Source organism: Oratosquilla oratoria, chromosome 16 (genome assembly GCF_046742065.1).
Source record: "Oratosquilla oratoria isolate Oo_2021 chromosome 16, ASM4674206v1, whole genome shotgun sequence".
Taxonomy (NCBI): Eukaryota; Metazoa; Arthropoda; class Malacostraca; order Stomatopoda; family Squillidae; genus Oratosquilla; species Oratosquilla oratoria.
The window spans coordinates 28,698,144-28,723,850 of record NC_134792.1 but is presented as its reverse complement, the minus strand read 5'-3'; the positions used below and the strand labels follow the sequence as shown (position 1 = coordinate 28,723,850).

The 25,707-nt window shown below is 40.5% G+C and overlaps 1 protein-coding gene across 1 annotated transcript in view; it reads left to right on the top strand.

Moving 5' to 3' along the window:
• The first annotated feature begins 612 nt into the window (after window positions 1-612).
• Window positions 613-25,707, top strand: part of LOC143033861 (ethanolaminephosphotransferase 1-like) — a 25,619-nt gene continuing 524 nt past the window's right edge. Inside the window, exons 1-8 of the mRNA XM_076199424.1 lie at window positions 613-772; window positions 2,206-2,274; window positions 15,878-16,076; window positions 16,608-16,870; window positions 17,191-17,345; window positions 18,066-18,246; window positions 20,681-20,857; window positions 21,233-25,707. The exon at window positions 21,233-25,707 is cut by the window's right edge and continues 524 nt beyond it. Coding sequence (XP_076055539.1) covers window positions 716-772; window positions 2,206-2,274; window positions 15,878-16,076; window positions 16,608-16,870; window positions 17,191-17,345; window positions 18,066-18,246; window positions 20,681-20,857; window positions 21,233-21,295 — 1,164 coding nt within the window. The 5' untranslated portion in view covers window positions 613-715 and the 3' untranslated portion in view covers window positions 21,296-25,707. The remainder of the gene's footprint in view (window positions 773-2,205; window positions 2,275-15,877; window positions 16,077-16,607; window positions 16,871-17,190; window positions 17,346-18,065; window positions 18,247-20,680; window positions 20,858-21,232) is intronic.

The following is a 25,707-nucleotide window of genomic DNA, read 5'->3' as shown; positions in this document are numbered from 1 at the left end:
AATTCTCATAAGATGAAAATCTCATCGAAATGTATGGTTAGAAATAAAATGATTCGATGGCCTGCATCATCACGAGAACTAAGCACAGTATAACATCATAACCAAAACTCAATTCTCATTTAGCAAAAGTAAATGTTGAAAGTGCAAAAATAATGCATTGGCTGTATCGTTTACCCTGTGTGGGGTGTTTAACACGTCAAATATGTTGGAACATTAGTATAATATTTATCTAATGAATACCTAGATTGCAATAAATCACATACGCATTTGTATATTGTTCTGATTATATATAATGATAAAGCAATATACCCACCAGGAATCGGTTAACCATCACCTATTCAGTGATAGTATTTAGATTTCTCACTGGTCTATCATGTGAATCACCACTGTTATTTAGGTCCACGTAAGAAAGCTAATCCATTGTATTTAGTTCAGACTTCGATATAACATATTAGCTACGATGTTGTAAATTTAGTTATCTCATTTATAATCGCAGGAGATGTATCATAGCGTGAGTTTAAAGTCTAAGCTTTGTTCAGATTTCTTGAAACAGAGTATAGTGTCACTACTATCGACCTCTGTTGCGCATCAAGACCTTCACGTCACTAGCAGCCGATCACAGTTATTCAGTAGACACCGGGTTGAGAGGGCGGGAGGGCCGCGCTCAGTGTTAAACATCTTTGACTCATCGTATAATAAATGAGAATCATACAGAATGTTGGAAAAACGTTACTTAAATTCCGAACAACTCTTAGGATTTGAAAATTATAAGGTGAGTGTCTGAGTCGCTGCAAAGTGATGACAGTGAAGTGCAGTATTTGTTTGTGTAGTGGTATTGCAGTGTTTTGACTATTTCCTACCCACATGGAATAAGTTCTTCACAATATATACGAGTCACAAGTTACATTATCAAATGATATTGCACTTCAACTTAAAGTTAACACAGGTCTCAGGAACGTAACTTTAAGGTGTAAGTGTGTATGCATGTTTACACCATGCTAGGTTACCTCCCTGGAAGTGATGTTCGCCAATTTTGTTCAGTGGTGATCCAATACCTTCAAAGGTTTCCCTTTTCATTTTGCACAATTGATATTTAGGAGTTTACTAGTAATTGATGCTGTTTTTCTGTATACACACCAATACTCAATAGCTTACCTGTTGGAAGTGTGTTAACAGTTGTGAAATTGGGTAATTTTTGGATACTGTATTGACTCAAATTATTCAAGGTTACTTTAATTATTCCAACAACTTCAGTTAATGCATCTCATTAAACTTGAGCAAAAATAGTGGGAAGCCATATGTTCTGTGAATGTTTGAATGTAACAACAGAGAAGTTAATTAAGGTGGAATGAAATTCATCTGGTAAACATACAGGGAGAGGCAGTAGAAAGATTATATTTGTATCCAAACATTGTCTTTCCTAGTTATCTTGTGTGATTAGTTACTCTTTTACTTTGTAACAGATAGAGGGAAAGCTCTAAGATAAAGGGGTTAGCTGAGATCTATAGTTATGCTGGTCAATGGGGAAAGATTTAAGATGGCTGGTGCAAGTGAATGAGAAAATGAGGTGCAACTTTTGAATATATAATGGTCCTGATTTGTTTTGTCACTCCTTTTTTTGTAAACACAACAAAATTTGACACCAGCAATCATTTGTGTATTCAAACTAAAGTAATTTGAATATTTTGTGGGAAAATACATTGTCATTTATTTTATTGTGTTTAAAAGAGGGCAGGGGTTTCTGGAGTAATGGTTGTAACTAATTTTCCCGATATGTACCCTTAACAGAAATGGAGTATACTATGAAATGTAGTAATGTTAAGGTAATTTATGAATTAGTTGTAAGGTTAAGTTGTAGTTTTGGGAGGGGATGGGTAAGCTGGATGAAAGGCAGTGGCCAAGTGACGGGTATATGCATATAATAAATGCACCGTATATAGCGTGCATATTCCAAAAGGCCTCTTCCCCCGTATAAGGGAGGTAACTAGCCTAGACATGCACCCACCCTTTACCCAGTCAACACTTGTTTGTCTCCCAGTATTTCCACTACTTAAACAAAACTTCTGGTATTTCATGTTGTGATTAGTGGCAGTCACCAGTTGCTTGGGTAGTGTGGCACTGCAGGAGAGAGTTTGGGGATTGGATTAATATGAAAGAAGATTGTGAATTCAGAACATGTTACATTTCATCCATTTTCAATTTCAGTATAGTGCCCAGGACACAAGCCCACTCAGCAATTATGTGATGCACCCGTTTTGGAACACTGTAGTTCAAGTAAGTTCAGCAAAAAAAATTCCTCCATGAACCATAAAACCCAAAATTGGGGCAAAGAAACACAGGAATAGTGATCTCTGTATTACAGCCAGACAGTGGTCTTAATACAAGGATCTCCTTTCCTCAGTATATCTTTCCTCTGGCAGTGGATTTACGGTTCATTTTACAAACATGTTAAAACATTTAGTTCGCCCATGTATTCCTCCATCTTCATGGTATTTCTTTTGTGCTAGTGGAATCTAATTGGTTTGCATTTGAAGACATGACAATTTGAACAAAAGAAAAGTAAAAGTACAAGTAATTCTTCCTAAACAGTTATTTCATGCCAGCCACTGTGCATTAGTCATATCCCATGGGTGGTTCACACTAGCAGTGTCGTGTATAATGTGCTGGGTTCAGAATGCCTTTGGGAAAAGGTGCCTGTAATATGTGACCAGTAAAGTGTGATGATCTTTAATATACTTTTTTTTTTTTTTCAATATTTTTGTTCTTGTCTTGTTTGAGACAAATGGAGCTATTATAAGATTCCACTGGCATGAAAGACCACCACAAATAGAGCAGAATGTTTTGTAAAAAGAAAGGGGATGGAATAGTTGCTGAATATGGATGAATTTTATAATAGAGATTTGTCATAAATGCTGCTGAATATCTTATTTGTAATTCTCATAAATCATCTGATTGTGGGTTTTCATGATTTCTGGATGGTTTCCTTATGCAAGTATGCAGATTTGGAATACAAGAGAGGTAGAAAGGAAGTGTAATTGTGTTTAAGAAATACAAAAGTTGTTACAAGAATGGATATCATGAGAGGTGATGAAGAGGATGGGGGTAGAAAGAGCTGTGAGATGGAAATGGTGAACAAGGAAAAGTAGCCAAAAGAGTAAGGACAGTAGAAGTAGATAGAGTGCGCTTGAGAGGGAGATAAAGAATTAGGTTGATGGATGAGGTGAATAGTGCTTTGGATACATACTGGTATAGAATGTCTGTCAGAGTGCAAAATATAGGGAGTGATTCAAGGGAAATTGAATGAAGCAGGGTGACAGGATATTCTCATTTGTTTAAAAAATTGGAGTAGATGAGGGGGAGGGAGTTGCTATACAAGGAATGTTTCATGAAATATAAAGATTGTGAATAAGATGCATCTTGTGATTTTATGGATGAGGCCCATATGGATTCTCTTGTTTTATGATTTTACTTTTCATTTTGCCTGTGATCCTCAGTTTTATTTAAACAAGGTAAGAAAGAATCTTAAAGAGCATTCACTGTTTTGGTGGATAAATTACAAAGGCGGAGCATGCAGACAGGAGACCTTTTGGTCCATATCTAGGTCGGATGAGAGAAAAATCATAATAATAATAAATTGATAAATAAAAACTATGATAAAGTGAATAACAAATAAAATACATAAATAAATGCATAGGTATAGTTATATAATAAACAAACAGGTAAATAGTAAATTGACATGTAACTAACTACACTGTTGGCGAAGTTGTTTCTACCCACTTCCAAATTGAATCTATTTCCGGACAGTTTGAGACCATTGTTTCTTGTCTGATTCTCATTCAGTGTGAAAATTTAGTCACTTTTGATGTTGTCAATTCCCTTTAGAATCTTAAGACATCAAGTCACCTCTGAGTCTACACTTTTTTTTTTTTTTTTTTTTAAAGGGAAAACAGATTCATATGTTTTAGTCGATTTTCATATGATTTATTTTTGATAGTTGGAATCAGTTTTGTGGCTCGCCGTTGTACGTTTTGTAGTCTGTCAATGTCTTCAATGAAATTTGATGACCATGCAAAAACAGCATACTCCAAATGTGGACGAACTAACGATTTATATAGCTTATTAATGAGTGATGGACTTTTGAAGTCAAAAGATTGTGCGATCAGTCCTAGAATCTTATTTGCTTTCTCATCTTTAGAGGTGATGAGTCTGACTATTTGGATGCAAAAAAAATACCACTTGAAGTGAGATATGTCCTATCTGATAAAAGGGATGAAGTGTAAATGTACGTGGGCTGATCATTATCTGAGAGTATAGGTATGATTGGGGAAGGGCTGGAGTTCCGAAACTTGAAAGCCTATGACTGAGAAATAGAAGCTACTTCTACCTCCTCAAAGTTGTCTGGTTTTGCAAAAAAAAAAAAAAAAAATCCTACAGGGAGATCAAGATTTTTTTCTGCCGAAATGTACAGTTATGAACAAAAAATATTGGTGTATTAAGTGTTATACCATTAGTTTATTGGAAGGGGGGGAAGTGTGACCATTATTGCTGTAAGACATTTAGTCATCTGAAACATGGGGCTGGCAACATTTATTGTTTTATTGTAAGAAAAATTACAGTATGGGATTATTGCATGATGATAAGATGCATGTAATATTATCCCTTTTTAACAGTGTAGTACAAGTATTTTGCTGTGGCCATAAAATCATGATTAATGTACAGTTTGTCTGGTGGCACCAGCGAGGGATACCTGTAAGTGGTAGTCCTGTGAGATATGTATCAGAGAGATTAATCTTCCTGCTATCAGTCTTCAAAACCTGTCAACTCCATGTCTGTCATCAGGGGGATTTGACTTTGTTCTGGGCTCGGTCCAAGTTCTTTCATCTTTGACTATCTCCTCCACCTTCTCACTTAAGGAGATCAGACAGTTGGCACCTGTTCCCCAACTGCTGTTGCTGTTACTGTTACTACTGTAGTAGCAGATCTGTTAATGAAGTAATTATATGGTCCATATTGTGTTTAGTTAGGATGGTGGTGAAAAATATATGGTGAGACGGGATATGTCTAGTTGGTTGAATGGTGATATTCATTCAGTCAATCTGATGCCCCCTTGGTCTTTCTTGCAGAAGACCTGTAGCCTTCAGGTACCCAGCAACAACCTCACAGGTCACTCAGGGAAGATATAGTATTGTTGTCTTGGGATTGTTGATGTGGGGCACTGTAGTATGAGGTGTTCTGTGCCCTCTGTGCAGGTTGCATTTGGGACAGTTTGAATTTGTAGCCAGGCCTATTCTGTGTTGGTAGTGTTTCAATGCTGGATGGTGTCCTGAGCACAGGCATGCTAGTGTGATTCTTAAGAGGTTGTGTTGGGGGTGGGGGGAGTATTTTTCGTTTATTAATATTTTTGTAGCTCTGCCCATGGCATTATTGAGTCATAAGGCTGGAGGAAACAAGAACCTACATGGGTAAAGGCTGCTCCACTCAAAGTGTATTGTGCTGCCCATGATCTGCAGAACATGAATAAACCACATGTGTGCAGGTGTTGTCTGATGCATTTCCTTATCTACATTGGCATGTCCTGAGTGTTGCAGGGTGATCACATTGAAATCTACCTAAGTGCACTCTTATCTGATCTGTTTGACTCGGCTATTTGATGGGTATATGGGAGGTGGAGGACAGCCAATGATTGTTTGACTACATTCTAGTGAGAGCACTATATGTATTGTATGTTTTTGCCTACGTGTGATGTACAGGTCAGGAACTGTGTGGGGTTCTGTCTCCGTCTCTAATTACTGAACTTTCATTTCTCTTGTCTGCAAGGACTATTTCTTTTCTTCTGATTTATGTAAAATGCCTTTATAATTTTCTTGTATTTCTTTGTATTCTTTCTTCCTGATTTTTTGCGTCATTCATCATAAAGTAATAACTTAAAATAGCACAATTACCATACATTCAGTATGTTACCCCTAATTTTCATTGGTAATATCAATTATAAACTTGATATTACAGGGTCATTTTAGTCACCGTACTCTTTGATTTTGATCCTCCGGTGAGGGCAATAGCCCCTTGCCACTGTAGATCCTTGAGTCGTGTTTCATTTGTCAAGGTGTTGGAGGGTGGTCTCTCTTGTAATCCGATGAGACCTTTTGGGGTCCTTTGGTGGTGATATGTATTGTGCACCGCACATGTAAGGGTCTTCTTGAAGGTGCAGAATGTTGGATCTCCATTTGTATGTAGACAATGTATGGATTTTGTATGATCACTATTGCTATTTTTATTTTGTGTTTGATGATTTTGGTGAAGGTACAAACACGTGCACACACACACACACACACTATCATATGAAGAGAGACTAGCAAAACTTGAACTACAGGCACTAGAGCAAAGAAGAGAGAGAGGAGATTTGATAGCTATTTACAGAATCATGAAAGGCATAGAAATTTTTGATAGAATCTGATAAAATGGGATGATAGATATACAAGAGGACACGGAAAGAAAATCAAGAAAGACAGCTATAGAAGAGATCTGAAAAAGAACAGCTTTCCTCAGAGTAATAGACAGTTGGAACAAGTTAGATGAGAAAGTGGTGTGTGTAAAAACAATACATGAATTTAAAAATAGTTTAGATAAAATGAGATATGAAGACGGGATCCCACGAGCATAGCTCCCCTTCCCGTAAAATACAACTAGGTAAATACACACGCACTTTCTCTTTATCTCCCTTCACTATATTCCTCCCTTTTCTAAATCCCCTCTCCTCTACCGTCCGTATAGATCAGATTTTGAGCGATCGGCTGGAGTGAGGGGGCTCTTGAAGACTCGTGTCCTCCTTTTGCCCGGGGTCTTCCGGTCAGCAGAGTGAAATGTTTTGGCATTTAGCTTGAAAAATGTTACAAGGCTATCAATGTGGATGTGCTGGGATTATGATGGTGGTCACCTCGCGTCTATGTAGACCGGAGTTGGATCCATCAGTGGTGGCTGATTTTGGCTACATGCCATGGCTGTCTGTGCACTTTGGGCAAAGGTGCGGTCCTCGGATCCTTCTGTAGGTTTACCTGGGAAGGTATATTGGACTTGGTCATTGTTTATTACACTGGAGCTGTTTGTTATCGGCGCGTAGTATTAGTAGGAGGGAGGAGGAGGAGGAGGAAAGAGATGGGAGCAGTCGCCTGTTGCCAGCTCTGCTTGTGTGAAAATGGGAAGGAAATACACTTGATAGAGGTATCCTGGGCCAGTCCAGAGACCTTGCGCTTACAAAAAGCAGGGAGATGAATCTACTTGACGTCCGTGTCGCAGGTAGAACGCGTAAATAGCGACTATCTGAACACCTCTCTCCCCTTCTTGTGTAAAGGGGAGTATGATGAAACCTACCGGCCGAAGTTTTGATACAGTTCACGGGAAACCTTTGCTTATCGCCGCTTCATAAAGAACCGTACAACGACGCTCAGTCAGCGACGATTCGTCTTAATTATGAACCAACGAAGTTGGAACGTTGCTGCGGTGGATGGGGACCGCCACCACTGTGGTTGAAAGGGTGTTGGTGGTGGTAAGGGCGAGGTGATGCCTACTTATGACTGGTGAAAAAAAAGAGGTGGAAGCGAGAGTAAATTAATAACTGGTGTGTTTCTCCTTGATTGCATTAGATACAGACGTCGACGTTATGGTTGTGATGTCTTCGACAATATAAGTGTTCGACTTTGTTCGTGGTTGGAAGGGAGAGTGTGGTAGAGATGCCTGCCACATCGTCCGGTGTAGGCCCCAAGGTCGCCAACATCAACACCTACTGTGTCCGGTACGCCGTCAGTGACGCAAGAGCCTCGTCTGGGTAGTGACGTCATCGAATGACGATTTCTACCTCATCAAATGAAATGTATTTATTTGCTTGCTTGTTAGTTTTGGGTCGACGAAGGTTGCCTACATATATACGGAATAGAATCGTCAAATCTTAACCAGAATGAAATAATTTGAAGTCACTAATCGTCCGTTACGGATGATTTTATGACGTCACAGGTGAAAATATTTGTCTGGATAAATCAGCTTCCTGGAGAGATGACGTAGAATGAAAGATAAACCCACGTCATAGAATGAATATTATTGTTGGGAAATCTAATTCTTTTCTCGGATGTAAATGACGTCATAGATTACGAATACTTCCTCGTTGGGAACAATATCATTATATATATATATATATATATATATATATATATATATATATATATATATATATATATATATATATATATAATGGAAACCGCTCATTTCTTGGAGAGATGACATCACTGAGAATCCTGATTTGGTCAAGGAACGATTTTAAGAATGGCTGACGTCATAGTTGAAATTTTATCGGTGTAAAAAGTGGCATCATGAAGAAATATGGGGAAACGTCGATTTCTTTGTAGCGATGACGTAGTTTATTGAAGAAATATTGATTTTGACTTTTTTTCTCTCCTGGGGTGCTGAGGGGGAAGAGAAAACGGTTCGGGTTATTTTCTCACGAGATGACGTCATTAGAGTATTGGAATTGTTGGCTTTCAAGTGCCGCAGCCCGAAGGCGCCGGCGACCTTACTGCATTCAGAGAACGTTGGTGCCAGCCTTCTCGGGGCAAGACCCCTCGGCGCGAATGAAATATTTTATCGATAGACACAATAAAAATTTAAAAATAGCGCCACTCCCTTCTCCAGTGAGGTCGCCAAAGTCAAAAGGGGCATATATCCACTTCCACCTATTTCGTGGGTGAGTGTGTGTGTATATATATATATAGACATATATATATCTTTATATATCTATATATATATATCTATATATATATATATATATAAATAATACGAAAAAATCCCACTGTCGGAGAAAGTAAACGGATGAAGAATAGAATTAGCTGTATATTTCGACCACTCTCTGTAGTCCTCTTCAGCAGATAGTTACATGTTGTACAAATAAGGGTTATATAGTCGATACAAAGGGAACATGAGAAGGTGGCTCAAGTAACTCTGCCTTGGTAGCGATTGCTGTCCTCCAGGCCATCTACATTGGGTAAAAGTTTTTTGATTGCTAATGTTGTTAGGCAATCTGATGCCCATTGTCCTTTTGATGTATTATAATTTGGGTAATTTTTAATTAATGATGACTCGATGATCTTCCGGAAACTGCACCTAGATATACACATAAGGGAGATGTCACCATAGTAAGTGAAGCCCTTGATGGTGGTGAGGGTGCCTTTGGTGTCGCCGAGCGATTGGATTCGGGCGAAGAGACACGCAGACACTAGAGGCAACAGCTGGAGCCAGGACGGAGTCGGTGATGGGGGCGATGGTATAGTGGTTGTACAGATAGTAATAGGTTTCGTGGGCTTTGGTGTGGTGGTGGTGGTGGGGGTAGTAGTTGTTGGTGGTAGTTGATGATGGTTCCTTCAAGTTTGACAGACTGGAATCCCGCAGCCTCACAGTGACCGACAACGGCCAGGAGGCCTTCCCTTAAATCTCCATGAAGAAACGTTGACTTGTATTCTACAAATGTGCCGTAATAGAATGGGAGCAGTCGCCGGTTGTCGGTTCTCCTGTGTGAAATCAAAGAGGGAGTAATGCTAAATATAGCTCTAGGGTCTGTACAAGAACAGGGCACCTCCCTTCTGAAAGATAACTAACAGCGTGACGTCATGGAGCAGGCGCGCAAGGCACCAGACACAAAGGGTCAGCCCGGTCGGTGTCTGCATGACCTTGCCTCGTTAGCTTCCTGCGTGACGCGGACTGCCCTGTTCTTGTGTAGACCCCGGGCGTGTTCCGTGGATGGCGTGTTTCGGGTTCCTGTGGGTTGCCATGACAACCGTGGAGGTAAACACAACGGTCCAACAACGGGATAGAGGAGACCTTCAATGTCGAGCTGGATGTCCTACTCCCATTCCTCTACCTGCCGCCAGGCGATTTTATTCATCACCGGGGATACAGCTAACGCTCTCCCCTTCTGTGTCGGGGGGGGGGGCGCTTTTCCTTTTACTATGGCTGTCGCCAGGCGATTTTATTAAATACTTGTGTTCACAGGGAAGTAGGGGTTCTGGTCCAGTCCCTTCCGTACCGGGTGGTACCGTGTATCGTAGGCTTGGTGCCGTTGGGATGTTTGGATTTGGCAAGTTGGGGTGCCCTCCCTTGGCTGAATAAAAAGATAGTCTGCCTGTGGCCAGAGTAAAGTATGTGAGAAGCGTCGTCAATGTGAAGGTCCTGATAATGATTTTGTCTACATTTCATTTATATTTTATGTGGACTTTGTTAATTATATATCCCTTTATTTGTTTATATTTACTTATTTATTTGACTTTAGCTTGCTTATTTATTTATGTTTTCAAAATTGATTTGCATACCACGGGCTGAGTGTTCAATTCATGGGCATGGTTGTGTGCCCATGTGGCTCGTCCGACGACACGCGAGTGGGTAGGTAGCATGACGTTTGACAGTGACTGAGCAGTAATCGAGATGCCTTCCTAGACCCAGCACCAATGGCTGTGGCAAGTTGCAATGTGGTCCATTTGACAGATAAGGAATTTGCTCCCGTTTTATTCTTTGTCAGAAGGGAGCGGGGTTGGCGGCTGTGCTAGGGGGAGGCTGGGCCTTCAAGGTTGGGTTTACATTACGTAATGTGTGTATGCGCAGTGACGCTTTGCGCAGCAGATGTTTGGCTGAGGAACCACTGTGCATATGTATGTGTGTGTGTGAGAAAATCCGATGTAGACGTGGCAGACTGCGATAAGGAAACTCGGGTTGGTTTTCCTTTTTTGTCTCACTAATGTCTACTGACCATCAGTGTTGGCGACTGCTCTACTCTGCCCGCCACGCTATCTTCCTACACTCCTTTCTCCTTTTCCTTCTTCATTCTCCTCTTGCTCTTCCTATGCCCTCGTACTCTTTTTTTCTCTCTCTCTCTCTCTCTCTCTCTTCCTCGTCCCCCTCCCTCTCGCAGCTCTTCCTCGTATACCTTCCTCGTCTCCGTTCTCGTATTTTCTCCTTTCTGCTCTTCCTCCTCATTTTCTTCCTCTTTCTCTTCCTGTTTTCCAGCTAGAGGGGCTGGCGTGGTCGTCTCCATCGTCCCGACACAGTGCACCTGAAATAATTAATCTGACTGCCGTTTCAACGGCAATAGGGAGGGCGGAGGCGGGGAAATGCCTACCTTTCACTTCACATCATTTTCCTTCATATCCCTTCACTTCACTTCCCGTCCTTTCATTTCATTTCCCTTCCCCTTCTCACGTCTCATTCTTCTTCCTTCTCATTTCCACTCGTCCAACATTTCCCTAAACCGTTCGTTATTTCACTTCCCCCTTTCCCTCATCTCGTTCCTGTCCTCCCTGACTCCCTTTCGTCCTCTGCGCCTCTGCCTTCTCTTCCCCCTTATCCCCGTTTTAAGTCATTAAACAGTACGCTCTGTTATTCTCCCCCCCTCCCCAACCTACCTTCCTCCCTTCCACGGGGAGGCTCTACATTTACGGTCGTCCTGATTCCTTCCTTCCGTCTATAGATTATTCTTTCGTAAAGATTTGCCAGCTATTTCCCCCCTACAAGACTTGTGGTCTGCGTTGTAATCTTACCAGAACAACCCTGCACGGGCAGTTTGTTTTATTGTTTATTTTATTTTCCCCCACCAGCGTAGGCTTCGCCGGCAGGGTTATGCCGTGGGCTTTGGCTTGCGGCGCTGCAGGCCTCCGGTCTTTTCTTCTTCTTCTTCTTCTTAACGAAATTGGGGAAAAATTAGGTTCGGACATGAAATAAAAAACGAATACTTTTTAAGTTCCTTCTTGGTTACATTTTTTATAGATGTAATCCTTCTCCAAAAGTGTCTATGGTTTGTACTGTCTCCCTTGAGGGTCTCGAGTGTGACCAGAAGTCACCGGCCTCAACTGGCTTTGGGATTTTGAAACTAATCTGAGGTTTTTATATATTAGTAGAGAAATGTGTAGAAGAGAAAAAGGGGGAATATGGTGGCTGAGTGGACAAGTGCTCCACCTTCTACAGGCGACAAAGTGGATGGATGGTGGTTCGACCCCCTGTGGAGAATCCACTCGCGGCTTCAGCGAGGGGAAATGGTGTCTTAGATCTCCTCCCGAGTTGCTCCGACAGAGGCATGCATGCCTAACCACCTCGTAGGACAGGTGGCAGCCGAAATGTTGGAAAACAAAAAGCGTGTCATCAGCGAGCTATGATGAGAGAGATTAGGTCAGACGGGGTCAGGGTAGATTGTTTGTCCTCTTAGCAACGGAGGAAGAGGAGGAGGGGGGATGGAGGAGGAGGAGGGAATGGATCCCCGTGCGGGAGTCTAAGACGGTGTCCTGATGAGACCTTAATTGAGGTTAAGGGACGGGGGGGTGACCCTTAAGGGTGTTGATGGTCCTTGGGTCAATTTGGTCGACAGCCTGGGTCGTCCTTTGATTTTCTTCAGATTGATGCAAGACTGTTTTTAGTTTCGGTTAAGGAGGAACTTCGCTATAGTAGAGGTGTTTACATGGTGTTTTGGTTATGTTGAGCTCGTTAGCGTTAACCCTACGTGAGCCTAGATTACAGCATTAAAGAATTCTCTATCATATACGTGTGAGTGCATATATGTATACACACATACAAACTCTTATACTTTTTTAAACCAAGTTATACTACGTACAAGACGGCAGTGTAACATCGTATGCCTAGTATAACATTGTCACGGCAAATGTGGGCTCGGATGTGAAAGTGGGGAAAGGGAGCGACTGTAGGGAACAGACGTCGACTATGGGCGGACTTGAAGCTGCAGGTCGAGAGGAAGGAAGGAAGCTATGGGGGACGGGGGGGGGGGCTTGAGAGGCTGGCGGAGGGTGGGGGCTAGTTTGGAGTATAGTTCCATAATTTGGGAGTGAGGTTCTTTTGTCAGCTTTTAGTAGTAAGTACAGTTATTGAAGTATATACTGATTATATACCCCGGGGTATGAATGAGTACAGTAGTTTAGGGTATTATTAGGGAGCAGTTTGAGTGAGTACAGGAGTTTAGGGTATATAAGTAGTAAGGAATAGTTTGAAGTAAATGTTGGTTATTTAGCAATAGGAAGTAGAAGGGTGGCATAGGTACAGTATGAGAGGCTGGCGGAGGGTGGGGGCTAGTTTGGAGTATAGTTCCATAATTTGGGAGTGAGGTTCTTTTGTCAGCTTTTAGTAGTAAGTACAGTTATTGAAGTATATACTGATTATATACCCCGGGGTATGAATGAGTACAGTAGTTTAGGGTATTAATTATTAGGGAGCAGTTTGAGTGAGTACAGGAGTTTAGGGTATATAAGTAGTAAGGAATAGTTTGATGTAAATGTTGGTTATTTAGCAATAGGAAGTAGAAGGGTGGCATAGGTACAGTAAATATGGTTCAGAGTGTACAGGATATTAAGTAGTTGATGGTAGAGAGATGGTTGTGGAAGTAAGTGTAGGGCAGTGGTTCCCAACCTTTTCTGGCTTGAGACACCCACCCACCCTTGCCAAGCCTTTCAGAGGTCCCCGGCACCCTTATTAGAAAATTTAAATTCTAGTTTGTCAGTATTTTGTTGATTCAGCATTAGTGTAACAAAATTTTGTCCCTGGATAATATGAAAATACTGATCTTTACACTGATGCTGATTTAATGAACAAAAATGGATGATAGAGGGTCTGTACTACGATTTTTTTTTTTTTTGGGGGGGGGGCACCTTCAGTTGTTCTCGCGGCACACCGGTTGGGAACCACTGGGGTTTGGAGCGTGTACAGCGAGGTTGGGAGTAAGGAATAGTTCAAAGAAGTAGTAGATGGGGGGTATAGACGTATTAAAGGGATGTAGTAGTTGGGAGCAAGGTCGGAGGGTGCTCGGGGAGTTAGAGATGGAGTAGTTGGGAGTGGAATATTGGTAGATTGAGGGAAGAAGGGGAGTACTTATGTTTAAAGGATTTTGTTCATTATTGCTGTTGTTATTATTATCATTATTATTATTATTGGGAGGCGAAAGTGCCTCCCGTTGGGAAAGACGCCAAGGGCGAGGTCAGGCTGTGATGTAATGGCGAAAATTAGCAAGTTAATTGGGAGAAATGGGGATGGAGAGCTGCCGGGAGAGTACGCTGAAAGCTGTGGGTGGGGGAGTGTATGTACTGAGAATCGACCTTGAACAAGGGAGGAAGGGAGAGCTGGGAGTGGGTGAATAAAATTGGGTGGAGAGGGGGGAATATGGAGTTTTTCGTGACGTAGGGGGTGGGGGGGGGTGTTTGAGAGTGTGGGTGGTCTCATTGTCAAATTTCTTCGACTACTTTTATGGGTTTCATCCTGCCACTAGAATTTTATCGTTTAGTGTTGATGCATTTTATTAACTGTATTTATTCAACAGTGAAATGCATTTTGTTACGTAGAAAGGTGGTAGACTACGTTGGTTCACCCCTTCCGTACCGTGTGGGTGGCAGCACTTTTGACGTTGGGTTAATCTATTCAACTGTATGTGACTGCTCCCAACCCGGAAGTGAGGGGGCGATTACAAGGTTTGATCGTCCCGAGAGGGGATTACTCGCGTTTGTCTATAGAAATGGTGGCTGTGGAGAGTCGGCGGGGAGGGGAAGAGTGTATTGGCAGGGGAAGTTGACCTGGAGAAATTGAAGCCATCAAGAGTTGATGGGGAGAAGATTGTGTGTTGTGGAGACGACCGACAGCGTGGGCAGAAGGAAGGAGGGAGCGGGAGGGGGAAGGGGTCGGTCCACAAACTTTTCTTTGTGAACTGTTCCGACAGATTGGCTGAGCTCGATTGTGACAACACAAGGCGCGATTATGAGAGCAGGCTTTGGCTTGCCGGCTTAACTCAAGGAAGGAAGGACGGAGAGAGAGGAGACGACATTAATGACGTCATCAAGCCTCGCAAGAGAGTCACGAACACTTGAAAGTTCCGTTTATTGGAACCGATCCTTACGTGGGGGAAAGTGACGTCATGTCGCGTTTGTGTGTGTTATTTTGCAGATGTCCTCGTTTATGTCGCTCACACACACACACGCACACACACACACACACACACACACACACACACACACGTCTCCGACTTGCACTACGGCGGTCCGAGTTCGAATCCTGCCCAGGGCTGTAATAATTTCAGTATCGCTGCGCTTCGAGTTGTTACTCCAAATCTCGTGGGCAGGGAGTTGGGGGGGGTGTCTGCGTGTAAGGTCACATCATTACCCATAGATCGGTCATACGAGCTCTGAGCTCTCCTCCGGGAGGGAAATAGCTGTCGATCACGAGTCCAACGCGTGATTCAGAGACCATGGTGAACACGTTAGGTATTAAGATTGCAGTGTAAAAGACGAGTCCACAAACGTTGCTCCTTTCATGTGCTTTTTATTGGTTCAGTGGTTGGCGTAAGGGCAGTCACGCCGGAGACCCGAGATCGAACCCCGCTGATTGCTGGAAGGCACTAACACTTCATGCAGTTACTATTTCCATTGAGCAAAAGCAATGTGGTGGTTTGGCATAAACAACAGTTTCCATAGAATATTGATTACATTTTATTCAAATCTATTCCACATCTCGTTATATCCTACTCTTATTCTGTTCCTTATTCCCCCTCTGCTGTACCTATCTGTATTATAATGTTATCATAGGTTATTATATTTATAAATAATTATGTGATAATTTGTTTTAATAATGTCTTTGCAGCATGAATAATATTGATATTGTTTTGTTATTTTCTTTTTTCATTATTGTTCTTGTATTTGATTCCATCGCTTGGTACCTTTTTGATGCTTGAATGGAGATGGAGCAAAGTGACATGAAGGTCTTTTCTGTTACATCTGTCCTACAGGTCTTTTCCATAACTTCTTTATGTCATACTTAGTTGTGTTCATGTTCAGTAATTAATTGAAGAAATTTTATTTTCCAGATATGTCCGAAATGGGTAGCACCAAATGTCCTGACATTTGTTGGGTTCCTATTTACCGTAGCAAATTTTATGCTACTCTCCATATACGACTATTACTTCTTTTCGTCGAGCGATGATCCAGCTGTTAAGCAATATCCTCCGGTTCCTAACTGGGTGTGGTTAGTATGTGCATTCAACCACTTCATGGCTCACACGCTAGGTAACTTAAAACTCCCTTTTATTGGATGTTAGTAATTTGTATTTTATTTTATTTTATTTTTTATTTTTTATTTTTTCTTCTTATTGTTAGCTCGTTAATATTAGTTGCTGAGACATTTACTGAGTTGTAATGACCATGTTGATATTAGGTGCTTGTATGTAATGGAGGCTTCAGTGGGGGGTTCATACAGTGGTATAAGATTTTAACAAGAATTGGTAACATCAGAGGTGATAACACATTTCATCTAAATGCATGAGGGGATGGAGAAGGAGGGTCGCCAAATTTATGAAGCGGCCTTGCCAGGAGGTGCCAAGATAAGAGGGAGGGAGGAGGGTGGAGGGGAGTGGAATAGGTGGGAATGGTTTGTATGCCTTTTTCTTTTGGGCTACCCCCCGTGTAAGGGAGGAAAAGCCTTTAGTATATATATGTATGAACAAACAGGCTGAAAAATAATTACCTCAGACTGTCAGAATGTAGAGAAGTAGACAGAAGTTTGCATTTATCTGTATATGTCTTTGTTCTAACACCCAGATGGCATAGATGGAAAACAAGCGAGACGGACAGGTACCTCGGGTCCTCTGGGTGAACTGTTCGACCATGGCCTGGACTCCTGGACGACCTTCTTCATTCCAGCCTGCATCTGGTCAGTCTTTGGACGACTGGACTACAGCATCGGTCCCCTGCGATTTTACTTTGTCCTTTGGAATGTACTGACGTGTTTCTATACGTCACATTGGGAGAAATATCTTACTAAGATATTGTTTCTGCCATGGGGCTATGACATTTCTCAAGTAGTGAGTATCTTCAGCACTATAAGTTGATAATTGAATAAAACTGAGATTGCGGTAGGTATTGAGTTCAGTGATATGTTTGAAATTGTTAATTTGTTACCTAAAAGGATTTTTCTTCCATCATTCCATTGGTAACTTTTTAGTGAAATATTGTTCTACAATAGAGATGAGATTAAGTGCTTGATTTTAGAACTAGATAGTTCATATTTTTTAACAATGAATTTTAATTTGAATACATATTATCAGTTATTAGTTTTCATCTAATGCTAATACTAAGATATAGCAGATATTAAGGTACTAAATTACTACACCTTCATTTGCAGATAATATTTATTATATATATAGTAACAGGAGTGTGGGGTCAAGGGATATGGAAGTTTGAAGTGTTCGGAATTCCTTCTGGTGCCATGTTCGAAATACTTATGTATGCTGGTTCACTTGCCAGCTCCCTGCCCATGTCCTTTTGGAATATTTATAAGTAAGATTTGGAACATTTTATTTATTTGTTTATTTTCAAATGTTTGCATGACTTATGTTTCTTGAAGTCAACACTTTACATTCTAAGCTGCATATAGATGTTTATTTGTATAGGCACAAATGTACAGTAGTTTTCATAGGCAGAATTGCACGCTAATTGATTAATTGTCGACACAACTTTCACAGAGGAAAACTCGCAGATCCACAGTGACTGGCAAAAGTCATTCTGGCCTGCCATAGATTTCTATGGGAAAACTCTTTAGACTGTTGCCTGTGATGTATCAGTGTGGAATTATTTCTATGTCATTGTTTAAAAGTAGTAGGAAGAGGGAAGCAGTTGCATGTTCATAGGTCTCCTTGTGTGAATAAGTATAAAAAATACAGTTGAAGTTGTTCTTGGGCCTGTTCAGAGACAGAAGTGATGGTTAGGTTGGATTGAGTTAGTGGTATTTTTGGGGAAGAACTAATGTACAATTTTCACATTTTCACATAATTAGGAGGGAGTGAAAAGATAGAAACATCTCATATACGGTGAAAAAATAAATTCGGATTGTATTTTACCATCATGAGACAGCTGTTGTTTACATTATGTAATTTAATTTATTGTGATGAGTGTATATAATAACTTGTGTATATGATCTTGTATGTCTAGCATGGTAGTATTCATTTTGTAACCATGCAGCTGCCTTTTTTTCCACATGTAAACTTGGGGTTATTTCAGGTCGTATCGTGATGGAAGTGGTAAAATGTTGGGTGTGCAGGAAGCCATACGGCCACTGGTTACACCTCTCGTCTTCTTTGCCATCACAACAGGCTGGGTGGTTTATTCACCAAATGATATCATCAATTATGATCCAAGAGCACTTGTGTTCTTAGTAGGAAGCATTTTTGCTAATATGAATGTGAGTATTTAGTTTCATGACACAATAGTGATATTTCTTTGTACTCCACTTTCTTCAGCTCTTTTCAGAGCTTGATGTGGAAGCACTGTGTCACTGCATTGACCTGGGTGGTGTGGCAGGGGATAGGAAGGTCCTTTTGTCCACAAGGTGATAAAATAAGAGTGGTAATGCCATCTTCCCCTAAAAGAGGAAAAAAGGATTCTTGGTAATAGATAGAGCAATGTTTGAGGTAGCAGCAGGGGGGTTTATTTGTGATGTTGACCCCTCCATTAGTAAAGGGGGCCGAGGAGATATTTTAATGCTAATGGTAAGCAGGATAAGTATAGTCGGGTATGGATGGGGTCACTGTTGCACTTTTTATCCATTATATTGAGGTGTGGTCTTATGTATCTTTGACCACTTGGTATGAGAAAAGCAGGTGGTGATTTCCTGCTCACCATGACTGAAAAAAGTAATAGTATTTAGAAAGTAATACAGTAAGTCCTCGTTATACAGTACATATGCATTCCTGAAAACCTTAACTCAAATTGAAATGACCATATACCAAACCCATTATAACATGTAATAATAGGATATGGCAGACGTACCTTCTCCCTGCTCTTTCTTCAAAATATCTAGCGGATACCGTATCTGTGAATTTTTCTTACCGTAAATAGAAACAAGGATAGTAATTACCAAATACCATAACTGAATTTACTGGATAAAGAATACCGTATAAGGAGGACTCACTGTAGTCTGAAACCCATTCATTCCTTTTCCACCCACCAACCTTGCCTCCCTCTCATGACCCTTCATCCACATGGAGTTAAAATGGGAGGGAGGGAAGGGTGGTGGGTGGGAATGGGTGTATGCCTTTTGGCTTGGCTATCTCCCTGGTAAGGGAAAAGCCCTTGCCATATAGGTAGAAAGGAATGGAGTGGGTGGGGATGAAATGGGCGAGAGTGGGGAAGGGACTTTTGACTGTGGCTGCCTCTAACAAGGGAGGTAGCCAAAGGCATAAATCCACTCCCACCCATTTCATCCCAACATACTCCATTCTCATTCACCACCCCTCACACCCACATTTCTTGGCACCTCCTCGATGATGCAAACCTGCATATCACCTACTGCACAGTGTCAGAAGCATTTCAGCACTACAAACCAAATCCACAGCAAGACCACTTCATTTAATCAGGGACCCCCACTCTTTCCCCTCTTGTAGAAAAAGAGATGGGGAGAAATCCCTTTGGGCTGCATCAAAATATCATTCAAACATACTCCCAAACATCACAGCATCATCCATACAGAACCATTTTCCACTCACCCCTATCTTCTGTCTTTTCCCTTCCTTCTTCAATGAACATTCCCATCTTTCCCAATGCCCCTTTTACTCTATTCATCCATCTCATCTTTGGTCACCCCCTCATGTTCACTCCCCCACCTCTGCCTTCCACACGTCTTTTACTAATCTTTCTTTATTCAGTCTTTCCATGTGTCCAAACCATCCCAATACTCTTTCATCAACCCTATCTCCCAACTCCCTTTCCACCCTTGTTCTCTTCCTCACCTCCTCATGTCTCACTATCTAGTCTAGTAACCCCTACCATACTTCTCAGGGATTTCATCTTAAACACATTTAAACGCTTCCTCTTTTCCTCTCTTATTTTCCATGATTCTGCTCTGTACAGTGCTGTCAGCACAATCACCCCATCATATGATCTCCTCTTAGCATCCACTCCCAAATGTGTAGTTCTCATTACACTTTTTAATCCCCCAAGGCATTTACTTGCTTCTCTGAATCTACATTCTACCTCCACCTCCTCACCTTGTTTCTCACTCTATCCAGCCAAGTAACCCCTACCATACTTCTCAGGCATTTCATCTCAAACACATTTAAACTCTTCCTCTCTTCATCTCTTATGTTCCATGTTTCTGCTCCATACAGTGCTGTCGACACAATCACCCCTTCATACAACCTCCTCTTAGCATCCATTCCCAAATGTATGTTTCTGATTACACTTTTTAAACCCCCAAAGCATTTACTTGATTATCTCAATCTACATTCTGCCTCCACTTCCACTCCTTCCTTTCCCGCCTTATTCACTCCCAAGTATTTAAATCTATCCACTTCCTCCAGTCTGTCTGCATTAATACCAATTTCCAATTTGCTGTTATCCTCTTATCTTATACATCTCATCACTTTAGTTTTACCCATATTTATCTTAAACTTCCTTCTTTTGCACACCTTCCCAAACTCCATCACTACATCCCTTGCAAGGAAGAAAAAGCCCTCGGTATATGTATGTATATAGATAGAATAGTCTAACTTCTTAAGGACTAAAAAGTATCCTCTTGTGTTACCTTGATGTAACATTTTTGCACTTTGAAGTCAACTTAACATTCTTATCGTGAATTGTCTTAGTAATGTGGTTATCCCTTTTCTTTTTTATTTCAGTGTCGACTAATAGTGTCCCAAATGAGCAACACACGATGTGAGTTGGTCAACTGGCTGCTGATTCCCCTGAGCATCGGTGTAGCTATTATCGCTGCAGCTCCCTCACTTGAAATCATCATTCTCATTATTCTGAGTGTTATAGCTTGTTTAGCCCACATTCATTATGGAGTCTGCGTGGTAAGTGCTTCAGTGTTAAGTACTTAAGATACTTCAGTCTTCACTACCCTGACATACTGAAAGCTTTTGAAGTAACCAGACTTTTTACACAACTAAGGAGGAAGAGTGGCTGGCATACAGTCTTTTCTGTTGAGATGGCTGAGGATGGAGCCTGCTTCCAGACTGAATTAAATCGTCAAATATTTGCCATGACAAAATATTTTGTCAATTGTATGTTCATGAATTGATAAGCATGCACATGCAGTAAGATTCATTTAATCAACCACTATTATCTCTTGCGGCCACTGATTTAGCCAAACATCTTTATTCTGTCAATAGATAAAGCATTGTACTTATAGCAAATATCTGAAACTTGATAATCTTGTTTATTTACAGGTGAGACAGATGTGTGATCACTTCAGGATCAAGTGTTTTACAATCAAGGACAGAGGAGATTGACTTTTAGCCGACAGCGCATAAAAATCTATAGAAGACATGGCAGCTGAAGTTTAGTGAAACTGGATGGTCACGTCAATAAGAACTGGTTCAGGCAGGTTTAGTAAAATTATTAAGGTATGGTGCAGTTATTCCATAGACAAGGTACAGGGATCATGCCCTTATGATTCCTGGTGTGAAAAAAGAATAGAAGAGAAATCAGCCAACTTGTTGGTCTTGTCCAAGATTTACCCATAGTTAGTAGGTGGGTAGAACAGGTCTGCTCTACTTGAGCCTCAGTGATGTGTGGTAACTCTTGGATGGATTAGTTCTACAAATATTATGATACAGGTTCGGTGATCACAATGAATCATTGCCACAGTGTGTTGACAATAATATGCTTAACTGTAGATTACACTTTTGACACTGTCACTTTTGTTACTTGCTCACATTTATACACAACAGACGTGTGTGGCTTGGTAGTCACATCGCCAATCAATCATTTGTTGATAGGGAGAATAAGAATTATTCCTGTGAGGCCGATAATAATAATTATGACAATTTGACTAGTTTAAAGTGGAGATGCGTGATCAACATGAGTGATACGTAGAAGTAGGCTACTCAGGTGTATTTTTCCAGACCTTTCATTTATTTGATAATTGCAGGAGAGTTTACGCATTTATTTTTTTAAGTCATTTCATCACCCATTTATTGTCCTTAATTTGGTAGGAGATGTTTTGTATATGTTGAGGAGCTTGCCTGAGTTTCTTACCTGACTTCATTCCTAACCTCACTTTTCCTCAATAGTCAGAGGGAATTGGACCTAATTAACGTAATGCTTGCCTGCTAGGCACAAGGATAGATGTCAATGAGTGTGGTGTAATGTGATTTAGTATCATTTGGTGCAAAATGCTTTAAAGTCTTGTGCAGACAATCCTAAGTTCTCAGGCCTCTTGCCTTGGTGCAACAGAATTTAGTTTTGTTTAGGAAATAGACACTCACTGGTAGATATTTCCTCCGTTTATGGTAATCCGTTTTGTGATAGCACTTACCTACTTCTGCAACTTCCAGGAAGTTAGTAGGAGCCTTGGTATAGTACAGGTCCCTTGTTTCATCTTCAGTCTGCAAAGGTATTCAGTTAAACGGAAAAGGCTTTCAAGACTTTTGGTAAAATAAAACCTCTTAGGAACCCAAGAGGTACCAGATTGCAATTAAGATTGGTTTGCCCAAAAGTGCTGCTAGGACTTGCATATGATTATAAGATTTCCAATGTCATGGTTGAGAATTTCATCCTTTGTACTAAGATAGGCCCTGATTTTAATCATTGTTGTAGAAATTGCCATATCTATTTCCTGACTTCTGTAAATGTGTGGAATATGTATCAATTTCTTGTGAACTTCCCCCAAGAACCCTGGCCCTGAAACACCTTTGACTTCATTCCCAAAATTAAGGAAAGGCTCTTCCTCTCCCATCCAAGCAATATCAGTTGGTATCATGATCGTCTCCCCAGTGGATTTCTCAGCACAGTTTATTTCTAACGGTACTGTCTATGTCTTGCTGCATTGTCATTGACCCAAGCAGTGTGACTTGGGGCAGGGATGACCATTCATCCACAAGGTGCTAAGATGAGAGGGGCAATGAACGGGTGTGGGGTGAATTGGGTTGAAGCTTTGACTTTGCCACCCTCCTTATATGAAGGAAGAGTCCTTTTGGTATGTACTATCACTATTTGCAGGTTAGTATCTACTCATCATCTTTTCTATCATATTAGTGTGGGAAGATTAATTGAAGAACTGTCACTGTATCTAGCAAATTAGGGTTACCAATTGGTTTTGTATGGATGTGGAAGAAAATTCCTTACCCAAGTTTTAAGAACATGGCCCTGTTCATTTTTATTAGGAACCTCTTTAGTACTCATGGGAACTCAGGAATGCAGTACAACACTTCTATTCAAAGTTCCAGATCTGGATATAGATTTGCAAAAGTTTGAGTTTCACCATTTATTGTAGTGGTTGGATTCTGATATTCAAATTTCTTTTTGTCAGAAAAAGGTAGGACTCTAGTAAATTCCCATATTTTTGTGCAGCAAATAATTAGAATAATATTGGATAATGCTGTATGTCTGCTGCAGTGATATTACTGAAAACCGAAATCTAAAGGTATTCTAATACTTAACAGCAAATCTTATGGTTGTAAAAGTTCCATGAATTTGGGTCCCATTGATAGTTCCTCTGCTTTGATGTGAAGCAACCTAGTCCATGCTTGTGCTGTAGTCACAAGACAGGGCAGCACAAGATTTGCTCTCCCTTTCTGCCACCAACACCCCTAACCCTGTTTGATAGATTCACTTGTTTCATGTAGCAGGTGATTCTGTCTCATAATTTTGAACTGATTTACACTGAAATTTCAGGGCCTGAGATCAAAAACTGCCATTTTCTTGCCTGTATTCCATCTAAATATGGGGTTGCTGCTCTGTATAGTATACCTTTTCAGGCTCTGAAATTTTGTTGAAGAATATAAACATTGTTTTTCAAGACACCCTCCAATTAGTTGCCAAAAGTTTGGTTGGAATAGATAATGCTGTTCTTGGATCTCCACAACATGTTCTTTAATACAGTGTCCTCACCTAACTTGTTTTGCTCTTATCTTGTAATGTCTACTCTCCATCTCCATTATTACCTTGTTCTTTTGTTGTTTGTGTGTCAAAGTCAATATGTGGATATCAAGGTGGTCAAACTATTAGATATCCAGTAGAATTAGAACATTCCTTTATACAATGAACAAAGTAGAAACATTTTCAACAGTTTTGGGTAGAAGGTCTTGAGAACTCTTGGAGTTACTTGTGTTGTCAGTTTGCCTCAACTGTGAATGGTATTTGGATAGGTGCAGGGTAGATGTGGGGTGGGTGTATGATTCAAGTCATCCATTCACCCCCTGTTTAAGGGTGAAAATGCCCTTTGATATGTATGTGCGTGTGTATATGTATGTATGTATGTATGTTTGAGTATAAGCAATCCCATCCAACGTGTTGGCTTTTGCATCAGCAGGCAATAGAGCCATGATTTCAGAAGTCTGCCCTAATTGTATGCAACCAATCTGCTTGATTTTGAATCCCTGCTTGATTGAAATGAATCTTAACAAAATGAAAAGCAATAGCCTCAACTGACTTGTCTTGTGTTATTTTTTATTGCCATACTAGATTTTATTAAACAATATCTTTGTTGTCCTGTTTTGTCTATGCCCACCACTTACTGCTCCTACTAGATTTATGCTGGCTTTACACAATGATTGCCATTTCTTGTCCCATCTGTGTATAGGTAGGCCAGTCTAATGTATTCTATTTTAATATTTTTAGTCCCGTTTATTTTTGCATTATTTAGTTCAATGTCAACATGTGTTTAGCAGGGATACAGTGCTGCTGGAGCCTTGCTGAATACCACTGACACCTCTTGATTATTAAGAGAAAGTGATAGTTACTTTCAAGATCAGCTATTTTTATTATTCACATAGATATGATCACGATTTATCTAAAATTTTGAGCTTCTTTAACGTGTATATTCAGAGGCTAAGAAGGATTTGTATTGATTTGACCATGCAGTACCCATTGCAATAATTGGCACCTAAAAGAAATTAGTGATGCAGTAGTGACATCAAACTTGTGTTAGGTGAAATTTTTTAAAGGATTCAGGTAGTTGTCACTAGCTGGCAGTCAGTCATTTTCTTGTAGTTCTTCAGGTTTATCATGGTTGCTGTAGTACCTGTGCTCAACCCCCCTGAACCCCCCATTCCCACCCCCAACACCTTAATCTCCAACAAGTGGTCCAGAAGTCCATGAGCTTAAGATAGCTATATCCTAAGTCCAGCCCATCCCAACCAAGCTCAACTAGTTTAGTTTGGGCTAATCTTCGTGTTTACCCATTTATTACCATGGCACATTGTTAAGGAATAATTGGTTGTGGTGAACATTAAATGATGTCAATTAGTAGAGGTCCTGAATGTGGTCTTGGATCATCACATCAAGATCATTACTTGACCTGGGGTCCACTTAATTGTTGATTTATCATTTGATTGATTGATTGGTTGATATTTTTTCTTGCCACAACAAAATCTAATGCTCTATGATGATTGATAGATTACCTTGTCCAGATATTCTTACCTTTTCAGATATAGTAAATTTTTCTTATATTTCAATACTCACTGTTATATATATATTTTTATTATTTTTTCTTGTCTTTCTTTCCTTTTATTTCACTTTCAATCTCATACCAATCACTGGGGACCTGAACAGTATTTATCAACAGTATCTTTTCCTTGGTTCAGTTTAGCCTGTGAAACTTCAATGAAATGAGGTACTTTTACAGAATGTTATTTAAATTTGACAGTAGGTTGACTTATGTTTTGTAAGTGAAGAATAACTAGTTCATTTCAAGATTCAA